Consider the following 12,930-nt stretch of genomic DNA (forward strand, 5'->3'; position numbering starts at 1 on the left):
CAAAAAAAGTATTTCCTTGCTTACAGTAATGAAAGTATTCCATAAGTGTTGCCTCGGAAAACAAGGAAGTGTAACTCCGCCCTTAAGTGTTACTCCGCACGGTTGACACAACCCCGGCAATATATCTAAGTGACCAAATTTGACTGGGAGACAGTCATCTAGCATTTTTTCATTTTCATTTTTTATGTCATATGAAAGCAAGGAATCATAGCAAAATAATCATATATTGGTTAATAAGATTGAGTGAATAGTTTTGAAACTACAGCTTATAGAACTGAAGTCAAGTTAAAACTCTTAAGAAGAGAAAACGCCACTTGAATTAGAGGTTGCTAACCTTATATCTTAGCTACATGTTTATGCATTTATTTCATATTTACATGTCGATTTAAGCTCTGACATTTATGTCAGACATACTCTAGTATGTGAAGAGTCTAACTGGGCTATTAACTCATTTTTGTAAAACATATTTTATGTTGTTGTTTTTTTTATGTTTTTCTGCTTTTCTGAAGAATGGGCACCAGCGAGATGACTGTCCCCCAGATAAAAACAGTCAGTTATGTCAAAACGTGCGGCTCGGCGGGGACAAGTGTGCGATAATTTTTCTAGCCGTTGCGTGTTACCATGGCGACGTAATATGCAAGAAACGACGCCAAAAAAAGCCATTGACTTTCTATGGGGCCAACAGAAAAGTGTGGTCCGGGGACCCCCAGCGGTCTTTGAGGTCTTCCCAGGGGGCCCCAGGTAAATGATTGCTGACTCTGAGAGTGGATGTTCCCAAAGTGTGGTCCGGGGACCCCCAGGGGTCCTTGAGGGATTTCTAGGGGGTTTTCAAATCATCATTGGTTTTCAAAGTGCGGTCCAGGGACCGACAGGGGTCTGTGAGGATTTGCCAACTCCAGTATATAAGTACGCGCACACACACACGCACACGCGCACGCGCACGCGCACACGCACATGCACACACACACACACACACACACACACACGCAATTTGACCCTCTGTCTTCCTATTGGCTGGGCTTTAAACAGCTATAACTCGAGTTGGCAGCATGGTACCAAGCACAAATTTGGTTTGTGGACTTAAACCACCAATAGGGATGAGCTGTAATTGCTGAAGTCCCGCCCCCTCTGTCTTCCTATTGGCTGGGCTTTAAACAGCCATAACTCCAGTACCCAGCATGCTACAGGTCTCAAACTTGGTGGGTGGTCCCATAGACCTCCAATTTCATACACAAATGACCACTTCCGTTTTTTTACTTCCTACTTCTGGTTTGTCTGATTGTCTTTAAACTTCACCCACACAGGAGTTAAATGTTGCAAACCGGAAGTGGATCTGTTCACTTCCGGTTTTACCAGAAAGTGGTCGTAGAGACCCAAAACTCTGCCTATTTATGGTTATGAGAAATCCAAAGGTACAGACCGGAAGTCAAGAAAACCGGAAGCCACTACATTCATTTATTTGACCCAACCTCTCGAACAAAAGGTTTGCACAGACTTGGCGAGCTTTAGGCACACTTAAAATGTCTAAGACATTTTGTTTCTAGTTTGTCATAGTTTGTTATCAAAGCCTAAAATGCCAACATAAATGCCTTTGTTTATGTTCAACGTCCCAATACAATGTTCAATACCAAAAAACACAATTAAATCATTAACCACATTTATTTGTATGACAATTACTCATCATCTAAAATGACATGATCGTGCCAGCCCTTAACACATTCACTGCCAGAGTTTCTCTAGAACAGGCTGCAGCTTCTGCCAGGCTTTTTGACCATTCTGACTCATCTTTGAGTACCCACAGAATATTTTGTGCTATGACTATGAACACATGGAATATCTCAAAACAAAGATTAGAATCTCTTCTTTCATCTCAAGTGAGTTGAGTTGATAGCATGTTCCGTTTTTTAGCTATTGGTAGTTGAATATAGCTTGTTTTTACAAAAAAATGAAAACAAACTTTTTCTTTAGAATCAGAGTTATGGGCATTTTAGTGAAAGCGACTTTCACTACACACACTAGGTTACAGGCAATTTTTTTTGATGATTTAACACATTGGGTGCCAGAGGTTTATTAAAATATTATACGTTGAGTGCCTGCATTTCTTCCATCCACTTGCGTTATAAGTTTCGTGCTGTGAGAAGCCCCGACGAGGAAGTGCATGTAAACAAAGCGTGCGTGCGAGACGGCGGAGGGTCCCGACTAACGCCTGGAACAATAATATTTCTAACGCGATCCTCCATTGCAGCGTGATCGCCGATCGAAAACGGCTCGTTTCCACCACATTAAAAAGAAATGGAGATATTAAGCTTTTAGTCAAGGAGATAACATTGAAAACGCCGACCGGAAGGATTTTTGACATGGAGCCAGATCCAGCCTCTTCTTCTCAGAAACTGCTTGGGTGATGTCAAAGTTTCGTTTTAGCGCCCCACGTGGCCCACATGTATAAAAATAGAATTGGGTCAAAAACGGTCCGGACCGTTTTCGGCACTTCTCGTTTGGACCCTCAAAAACGGTCCGGACCGTTTTTGGCATTCAATGTGTTAACAAGTGATTTGACATTTATTTTGCGCCTTCAGTGACAGTAGTCATCTAAACAGTACTTGCTTATAAAAAAATAAAAATAAACTGCTTTTAAATGTACATTTATGGCTTCCAAAGTGCAAGGTTATTAGCTCATTTCAAACTAAAATTTTCAACTCAAGTTATATACATCAAATAACAATAAATAATAATAACTCAAAGTTCAAAGTGCAACATCAATAAATTGGTCATCGAGAGCTCATGAGAACACTTATTTTCCAGTCCAATATTCTATACTGCAGTGGTTTTCAAACCTTTTGTGCCCAAGCCACACCAATGGGCAAGTCAAAATCTCAAGCGACACCTGTATTCATAGCAACAAATAGCAGATCTACAAGCTTTTACTGAGCTTGTAGATCAGCTTTTTTTTTCCTTTTATGCCATCTATTATTACATTGGAGAGAAGTCCGTCCTCATTTTTCCCGTTTGATTGATTGAATATTTTATTAGGCAAAAAAATGTAAAACAGCACAGTTACATTTAAAATACTTTGTCTAACAGGTCCGTTCATAAAAGTCCTTGCGGGCTTGTTTCCAATGAGGGCCTTGGTAATTAATTCATAGGCCGTGTCATTGTTTCGCACTAAACACAACAACAACATATCACATGTCACTAACAACACAAGCCACAACGTGCGCAATTAATTTGCGGGTGGCGTAGGCTACTTTTCATTGCTCACCACACATTTGCCTCCTCGGAGCATAATTAATTGCGGCCAGCACAAACTCACAACATTACGGGTCGACCATGTTATTCCCTAGTGTCACCACCGACCACCGCCGAGCGCAACCGAAACACCGCGAGCCGGACAACATTACGGGTACACCATTTTGTTCCCTTTAGTGTGAGCACCGCCACCGACCACCGCCGAGCGAAACCGAAAGCAACACCACGCATTCGCTATTGAAATCTCCCCACAACAACAACACACGCGACGCGACCACTTCGCTTCAACCCCCGCCGTTGCTTTCACTTTGCTCATGTCTCTCTATCACAATACACTCACACTAATATGTCATGCACATCCCACACTAGCCATGGTTCACATGACGCTTGTATACAAGCGTCATGGTGCCGAGTCCCCCTGGTCTAAAGTTGTGTTCGATTTTTTCACATTGCCATCTCTCACATAAACATAAACGTTCAGATTTCAAATATAAAGTGCTTACCACCGAGCCACGGATGTTACAAGGCGATGCGGACCGCGATGAGTACCCGTATCTCCCGTATTATTCAATAAAAAGCATTTTAATCCCATCGCCGGCCATTTTCTCCAAATTGTCTCCGATACTTTCAACCATGCGACACTAATGGTTGGGAGGTGTATTGCACTCTGATACATTACAAAACAAAAAAAAACAAAAAAAGAAAATGGCCGGCGATGGGATTAAAATGCTTTTTATTGAACAATACGGGAGATACGGGTACTCATCGCGGTCCGCATCGCCTTGTAACATCCGTGGCTCGGTGGTAAGCACTTTATATTTGAAATCTGAACGTTTATGTTTATGTGAGAGATGGCAATGTGAAAAAATCGAACACAACTTTAGACCAGGGGGACTCGGCACCATGACTGTCATGGTATGACAGTCATGTTTCAGGGCTAATCCCACACAAAACATTAAAACACGTGTGCGTGTGAAAATAAATAAATACAAATAAGGGATGCCAGGGCCCCCAAAAAATAATCATATTTGAACTGGGGACCCCCATTTTGTTTGACTGGTTACACAGCTAAATATTGTGAAAATAGCAGATCTACAAGCTAGCCCTCTCTTCTTCTTCCTCTCTTCCTCCCCTCTGTCTGTCTGTCTGTCTGTCTGTCTCTCTCTCACACAGTGAGATGTCTCTGTTCACAAACATTTGCAACCAAATGGACCTGATTCAATAATCTATGCAGTGTTTCTTAACCTTTTCAGGCTGTGAACCCCCAAAATAATCATATTTGAACTGGGGACCCCCATTTTGTTTGACTCGTTCCACAGATAAATGTTGTGAAAATAGCAGATCTACAAGCTAGCCCTCTCTTCTTCTTCTTCCTCTCTTCCTCCCCTCTCTCTGGCTGTCTCTCTGTCTGTCTCTCTCTCACACAGTGAGATGTCTCTGTTCACAAACATTTGCAACCAAATGGACCTGATTCAATAATCTATGCAGTGTTTCTCAACCTTTTCAGGCTGTGATAAATAATCATAATCATATTTGAACTGGGGACCCCCATTTTGTTTGACTGGTTCCACAGATAAATATTGTGAAAATAGCAGATCTACAAGCTAGCCCTCTCTTCTTCGCAGTTTCACGGTACAAGCCGTTTGTACTTAGACATGCATGGCTTAATCTTTGAGACAAGCATATGCTACTGGCAGGATCAACCAGGTAGGCCTCCTGTTCCGCCGCGGCATGTGCCGAACGGTCCAATCTAATGAAGAGGGCCACATTGCATATATTGTCAGGCCATTCTATGTCACACAAAAGTAGCAAAAATAGCCAATCTACAAGCTCAAAACGCTTGTAGATCTGCTATTTTTGATATTTTTGAATTGGAATCCTGATATTTTTTTGCTATTTTTTAAATTTAAATCCTGAAAAGTAACATTTTTATTTAATTTCAAATGCATTTAGTTGTACTTATGTTAACTTTAAGAACTTAAATACAAATACATTGGACATAAAAAAGAAAATTGTAATAGTCATTAAGCTGCTAATGTAGACTGAAGTAATTAAAGGGGGTCATGTTTGGAATTGTAACAGCTGAAATGAAAAATATATCAATATTCCGATATTAACCTGCAGGCCGCATAAAGGGAAGGTGGGGGCCGCATGTGGCCCCCGGGCCGCCAGTTGCCCATGTATGCCGTAGATCTACGGGATCGGCGGGGGACGGTTGAATTTTATATCCCATAGATCTACGGGATTGGTGGTGAACGTGTTAACATACCTGGCAAAAAAAAATTGGGAAAAAAAACCCACTGTGATTGTTGATATATTTGTTTGTTGTCCAGCAGAGGGCACCCAGCATGCTGAACATCCGCCCAGGAACGTCACTGCTGCACATGAACAACATGGTTCCGTCGTATCACGAAGATGAAGACTACTACGACTGTCTGGACGGCAAGGACTGCGCCAGCTTCTTCTGCTGCTTCGACGACTGTCGCTCAGGTGCCTGGCGAAAGAACCGCATGCACGTCCACGTCTCCAAGATCGACACCTACTCGCGAGTCTTCTTCCCCACCGCCTTTGGCCTGTTCAACCTGGTTTATTGGATAGGATATCTGTATCTATAAAAAATAATAATAATACATACTAAAGCTATTGGTTATCTGTATCTTTAAAAACTAAAGCTATGGGATATCTGTATCTATAACAAACTAAAGCTATCTGTATCTATAAAAACTAAAGCTATGGTTTACTCGATATAATATATCTTTATCTATAAAAAAAACTACAGCTATCGCCATCAAACCAGGAAGGGGGAAACAGCTTTTCCAGATGTTTTGTTACTCTCGCTCGCCTTGCTAATAATATCGGTACAGCTGATAGCGATACAAAAAAGTGCGTTGCACTTGCACTTATAGCAGGTGGAATTGTGGGAAATGTAGTACCCTTTCTACTGAATCTTTGAACTGTATTTTTCTAGCTCTAGCTAGTGGCGTCTTTGCTCATTAGCTCTTGCATGATCAGGATCTCTAACCTCTGGGAAGCAGTTTATTCTGATGAAGCAAATAGGGCTGGTCTTTTGCTGCAGCCACATTTTGTACTCAATGTTGTCTATTAGAGGCATTCAAACACATTGGAAAGTTTATCTAAAATGCAGTGGTGGAAGACATTTTTTTTGTTAAAAAGAAAGAAAAAAAAATAGAATACCACTCTGTTAAATGTAAAAGGCCTGTGTGAAAGATTCTTTGAATAAAATTATTGCCATCCAAATATACAACCAAATGTAAAAGTACTCATTATACTGAATGTCCCTTTTCATATTTGTTTTTCAAAGGTTTTCAAAATTTGTCAAAATGTTTCGAAAATAGCTGATTTACAAGCTCACAACGTGTCACATTGTAACTCGTTCTGAACTTGTAGATCGGCTATTTTTGAAAAGTCAAAGTATGAAATAGGGCTTAATCGGTTAATGTTTTTCTTGTAAAAAACAAAAACAAAAAAACCTGCAACTAAATTTGTAAAATAAGTAGAGGAGTAAAAAACATTTTGTACTAAAGGATAGAGTATTGAAAATGTTAATTAATCAAGTAAAGTACAAGTACCTACAATTGTACTTAAGTACAGTACTTGAGCAAATAGTACTGTTACTCTCCACTACTGCCAAATTGGGGCCTTGCCTTTGGTTCTGGATGAATTTGACACAAACTAAACCCTCCACGATGCATCTGGTGAATGACTTGAATTTGTTTTTGTACAATACTTCTGTGGCATGTTTGAATTAGATGCTGTCCATACGTCTGGCCAAAGCACTGAGCTTCCCTAAAACACCTTTCAACACATTCTCAATCTCAAGCTGTATACTGTAATGCAGTGGTTCTCAACCTTTTGTAGATCGGGCCCCACTCCCAAATCTTGAAAGTGTTTGCCGGGTAGCCTGCATGCATTTTCAGATTATGTTTATTTGTGTTCCAGCTTGGATTAATGGAACTAACAATTAAGTTCCTGTTTAACGGTATCACAATGGGGAAAAAAATGAAAGAAAAATAAAAACTTTTAAAACGACAGTCTGAAGCGGACTTGAGTGAGAGGCACCGCCGAGCGAGCTGCCGAGCGTTGCGAAGTCAGCTTCAGCCAAATCAGCGCCACTTGAGTTGCATACCCTTAGGGACAGAATGACAAATTCCACAAATTAGCTTGACCAAACGGCAGCTGTAAATAGCCTGTATCAATATCACACTAGCAATAAACTCAAGACAGTAGATCAAATAATGTTTTATTGCTTTATTAAACAAAATGCTTTTGCTTTTGTGTCTGCTACAGTATGGTACAGGATTAAAAGACAATTAGGTACAATTTCCAGTCTGGCGTTTTCAATTAGTTTTGTCTAACATGACAAATAATAGACCAGAACTCTTTGGCAGTAAATGGCTTTTAACTCGTTCACTGTCAGATTAAATACATAAATGAATTTGATTATATTTATTGTATTGCATGTACATAGTATTTTAAATACTTCCAATTCAGATATTACTAATGTAGTAGATCTAATATGACTCAACCTGAACATTACTCTCATGCTCTTTCAAATGTAGCTTACATTATGTAAAATTACAGCCGCTAGTTTTAGCTGGAAACCTGCAGACAATAAGACAGCAAACATGAAATAACTACAGTAAAGCTAGATTAGCTGTAAGGTTTCACATAAACCAAAGGAACTGTCAAATCCTCTCTGTCCGGTGGAAAACTTGTATGTTTTTTTTATTACTATTTGAAAAATAAAATAAAATCGTGAAAATAGCCGATCTACAAGCTCCCAACCCGTCATGATGTGGCGTGTTGTGTGCTTGTAGATCTGCTATTTTCTGTTATTTGTTTGGCTTGTTGAAATATGGAGATACAAGGTTTCTGCCCGACAGCACCGGGATATAGTTTGATATGCATTTAAAAAAAATTAGGGGTGGCCATAGCTGAGTGGTTAGTGAGCCCGCCTGAGAAGCCAGAGCCCCTGGATGTCCCAGGTACGATGCCAGGCCAGCAATGTGTCGATGTGTGTCCCTGAGCAAGACTCTTACCTACCCCCTAATTGCTCCCAGAGCGCCGTAGAATGGCTGCTCACTGCTCCTAGTTGTTACAAGTTTTTATAAATGCAGAGGACGAATTTCACGTATGTGCATATATATACATACTGTATAGTGACACAAAAACACCCCAAGGAGTGGGGACTTCTACTATTCTATTCTATAAATGTGTGACGTTAAGGTTCAATTTGGATTGTAATGATGAGCAACAAATCTAATACTTATAGTTTCGCAAAAGTTCCAATATTTATTGCTAAGTAGCATTCCAATAATTACCAGATGGCATTTGTATTAAATAATTATGAATTATTTTCTATTCCAACTCATTCAAAGGGAGAGAAAGGTGGGGTAAGGTTGTACAGATGATTTTTTTTTACTCCCAAGTATGTACAAATTAATCTAAATTGACCCTTACGGTTGTCTGAGTGTACACATAGAAGAGGTTAAAGCGGCACTATGTAACTTTTTGAAAACGATATAGCATATTATGTCCCACACAATTACAATGTTCAATTTGTAAGCAATAACAAACACCCTTCCACAACTTAATAGACCCATGAGGGGTCTATTTACTGTATTACTATGAATAGGGGAGACAATGAGGTACAAGCTCACAACGTGTCGTGCTGCGGGGATGCGCTGTGAGCTTGTAGATCTGCTAATAATTCTAGCCTACGTCACACTTATACCAAGCACCACCCCTACTTTCTTGCGATTGGCTTAATTACCGAAAGGCAGAAGTCACATACAACGAAGACAAAGCCAGTCAGTGAAGTGGAGTGCCATTCGCTGCTATTTCCTGCAAAGCCACGCCCATTCAGACACAATACTCAAACATAGTGTCTCAGGTCACTAGCGCGACCGAGCAGGGACGCAGAGAATCTTGGGTAATGAAGGCAAAGACGTTGGCTGCCATGTTATTTGTGTCAAAAGTAGCCAGTGATACCCAACATTACATAGTGCCGGCTTAACTTTAACTGAGGATTTTACAGTGTGGTGTCAGGTCTGCGTTCTAAAAGAAAAAATAAACATTGTCACCTATTACTTTATGGATAAAGAGCCTTTACATGGGTGTTAATTGAACTGTGAGAGTGTGTAAATGTCATGGATCAATGAACAACGTCGATTTGACGGTGTACCACTTGTTATTCTAATTTGGTATTTTTATTTCTGCCATACTATGGTTTGTTTAGAAAGTAAAAATCTGAGGCCTTGCCATTGACTTGAAGTATTATTATGACCTACAATTTTTTAGTGTTACACAGGTTTACTCACTACATCTCACAAATTGAAATGCTTTCATAATTTCAAGTACACGGTAAAATCATCAGTCTTCATGTTTGTAACTCAGAGAATGTACAAATCTAACCAAATGGACCCATAAGGGTCCAATTGCACATTCTCAGAGTCAAATCAGCACTTATAGAATTTTACTGTGTATAGCAGTTGACTTCAAAATCTGCTTTACATTTTTGTTTTTCCTCAAGGTTGTGTTTGAGCAAGACTGTTGGTTGGTGTTCAGCCGCCATATTGGCAGGGACAAGCCACGCCTCATAATGTGTGTATGTCTATTAAAACCATTATAACTCATAATGCACGTATGTCTATTGAAGCAGGAGGTCTCTACACTATTACAATCATCTTAAGTCATAATGCACGTATGTCCATTGAAGCAGGAGGTCTCTCATTAATTAAAATCATCAACTCGCTGAATTCTCACCCGCTTTTCAAGCGGTTTGGTTTGTTACAAATGTAGTTATGTTATGATACAGGATACTTAGTTTAATTAAAAATGGTGGGTTTTCATATCAAAGTAGGCCTATCTTACAGTAGCAACAGTAATCGTAATAAAACAGAGACAATGTTTTAGTCTCCAGACATACAGTACAACTCAGGCATAGTGCTTGCAGTGGAGTTATGGTAATTTGCCTGTACCAATATGGCAGCCACGTTGTCTATGTATCATGTCTATGTTTGGTGTGCCATACTGGCAGTGGTGGAAGAAGTACTTACATTTTTACTTAAGTAAAAGTAACAATGCCACAATGTAGAAATACTCTGTTACAAGTAGGCCACAATTGTACTTAAATAAACTTTAAGTGCCAAAGTTACTTTGTAACAAAAATGTTGATCTGTAAGCTCACAGCATGTCATCCTTTTTGAATAGCCTAAGTATAAAATATAAGGCTTAAAATAAAAATAGGCTTAATGCAAACTGCATAACTTGTAACTAAAGCTGTCAAATAATTGTGGTGGAGTAAAAAGTAACATTTTGCATCTGGAATGTAGTGGAATAGAAATATAAAACATACTCAAAGTAAGGTAAAAAATTACCCCGAAATTGTACTTAACTCATTGACTGCCAGAGTTAAAACCTCGTTCATAGCAGCCCTTGCCAGCGATTTTCGTGTTTTTTTGTTTCGTTATTTTGTTATTTAATTCACATCTAGAAAGTCTACCTTGACACTTGAATCGTTTTGATCGTTCCACCACTAGAGGGCAGCACATACCAAGCTTGATTGCCTCTCGATCACACTCGCCCCCTCCCAGACCCACTCACACAGTGAAACACATGAACCGGAAGTGAAATGTCCCAGATTCTGTTATCGGCGAAAATTACTTTGTGATACACAACGGGGATGACTGTTCGTCACCCAGACCATAGATTATAGGAGGGGAGGTCTCCGATCGCTTTTCATAGCGTGTGAAAAACCGTTTGTTTCCCTATTATGGTCGAAAATGACTGGGGGGAAAAATGTAAAACCGAAAACGGAACCCAAGTCATGGAACCGGATGCAGTGGTGGTTGAAGTAAGTGGAACCCGAAACTTAGCCTGATTCATAACAGAATAGCGTGATCAGAGCATAAAGATCAATAAAGACGTTAGATCGCATTAATGCGATCCTGGCGGCCAAGCGCGCTATTTATTAGATCGCGTTAATGCGATAATGGCGGCCAATGAGTTAAGTACAGTACTTGAGTAAATGTACTTTCCACCACTGTTGTTTTGTCATACTGGACAAACTACCAATGCTGTGTATCAACTCAAAGCCATATTGTGTGTGTTGTTCTGTGTACAATGTTGTTCTCTCTAAATGTTGTCTAGAATGTATTGTGAAAACTAAGTTCACCCACTGTGAAAGAATAAAGCAGTGCTTGAAAGGTCCACGTGCAGTTTTTTTCTCCTGCACAAGATTTCGGTTCCTTAAAGATTCCCTCTTAACAGTGCGATTCCTTAACGGTTCCCTTTAACGATTTAAATCGATATAATGTTGGGCTTCTTTGAAAACAAGTGTTATAAACGCAAATACAAGCATTGCATACATATGATTGTAGTGGTTCTCAAAGTGAGGTCCAGGGAATCTCTGGTTTACTTGAGGGGGTTCCAAATTGGACACTTACAGGTCTGTAAGTCCGAGAGAGTACAAATGGAACCAGTTGTACAGTCTCAGAATTACCGGTATGGTGATCCTTGAACATTTTTAAATGTGTATAGCAGACGTGAAGTCCACATACATTTTATTTTTTATTCTCCTCAGACCTTGTATCAGCATTTATAATAGTAATACAAACATTAGTAATAGTAATAAAAAGAGCAAAAATAAACCAAAAGAAACCCCCAAACAATTGTTTGAAATGTAGCGGAGTGAAAGTCACAAGTATCCAAAAATACAAATACTCAAGTATAAAGTAAAACAAATTATACAATAAACTTTATTTTCCATTTGCACAAGTGCATAGGACATTTTGGAGCTCAGCTCCCAGGGTCAGCATTTTAAAAGAACACAGAAAGTACAGACAATACAGAGAAAACATACAGTACATCCTACAATCCTACATACCACATCCCCTAAAAGGCAAATATCATAAATAAGCACATCACAGTCTAAAAAACTGTGCAAATAATAGTGCAATTCATCTTATCATGATCTATCATGATTTAATTCATCTGCTCTGATTCAGTTCATCTGTCATATTGACTACCGTCCTTAATGTCCTCGGTGTGGCAGTGGCAGGGAAAAAAACTGTTAAAAAAGCGTGTTGTGTGGGTGGAGATGCTCTCTGGCCTGTTGTGTCTCAGGTTGTGTCCTGAGTCCCTCCACACAAACAGAGGGTGAGCAGGATGATGTAGATCCTTAAGGATGCTATGTGCTCTCCTCCTACAGCGCTGTGTGTAGATTGTGTCCATGGCAGGGAGATCTGATCCAATAATCCTCTCTGCAGTTTTGATGACTCGAGCAATTTCTTCTCAGCTTGGGTAGTGTTTCCAAACCACACCGTGATACCGCTGGTGAGGATGCTTTCAACAAGTCCTCTGTAGGCCAGAGTGAGGGGCCGGGGACTGTAGCAACAGTGAAAATCACTGTTTTTAGTCCAGCTCAGATTTGTTGACACATGAAGGCAGAGAAACTTAAAGACGGGGTGCCGTGATTTTCAGTGATTCCCCCCCCCCTAAAACATAATCATCAGGTATTATGGTTATACTAGGAGGAAGTTTTTTTTCAAAAAAGTGTACAGAAAGTGTTAAAATTATGTTTTTCTGTGGACACGCCTCCAGTTCATTAAGTATACCTGGTTCTCACCTTAGCACCTCCTCCACCACCTTAGCACCACCCAC

General features: G+C 39.9%; 1 protein-coding gene across 1 annotated transcript in view; it reads left to right on the plus strand.

Annotated features, from left to right (window-relative positions):
- Nucleotides 1-5,861, plus strand: part of gabrg1 (gamma-aminobutyric acid type A receptor subunit gamma1) — a gene marked incomplete at both ends in the record, with an annotated part of 58,446 nt that extends 52,585 nt beyond the window's left edge. Inside the window, one exon of the mRNA XM_080457679.1 lies at nucleotides 5,580-5,861. Within this exon, the coding sequence (XP_080313805.1) occupies nucleotides 5,580-5,861 (282 nt within the window). The remainder of the gene's footprint in view (nucleotides 1-5,579) is intronic.
- Between the last annotated feature and the right edge of the window lie 7,069 nt (nucleotides 5,862-12,930).

The sequence above is a fragment of the Gymnoscopelus braueri genome, assembly GCF_963280865.1.
Source record: "Gymnoscopelus braueri genome assembly, contig: SCAFFOLD_233, whole genome shotgun sequence".
NCBI classification, from domain to species: domain Eukaryota; kingdom Metazoa; phylum Chordata; class Actinopteri; order Myctophiformes; family Myctophidae; genus Gymnoscopelus; species Gymnoscopelus braueri.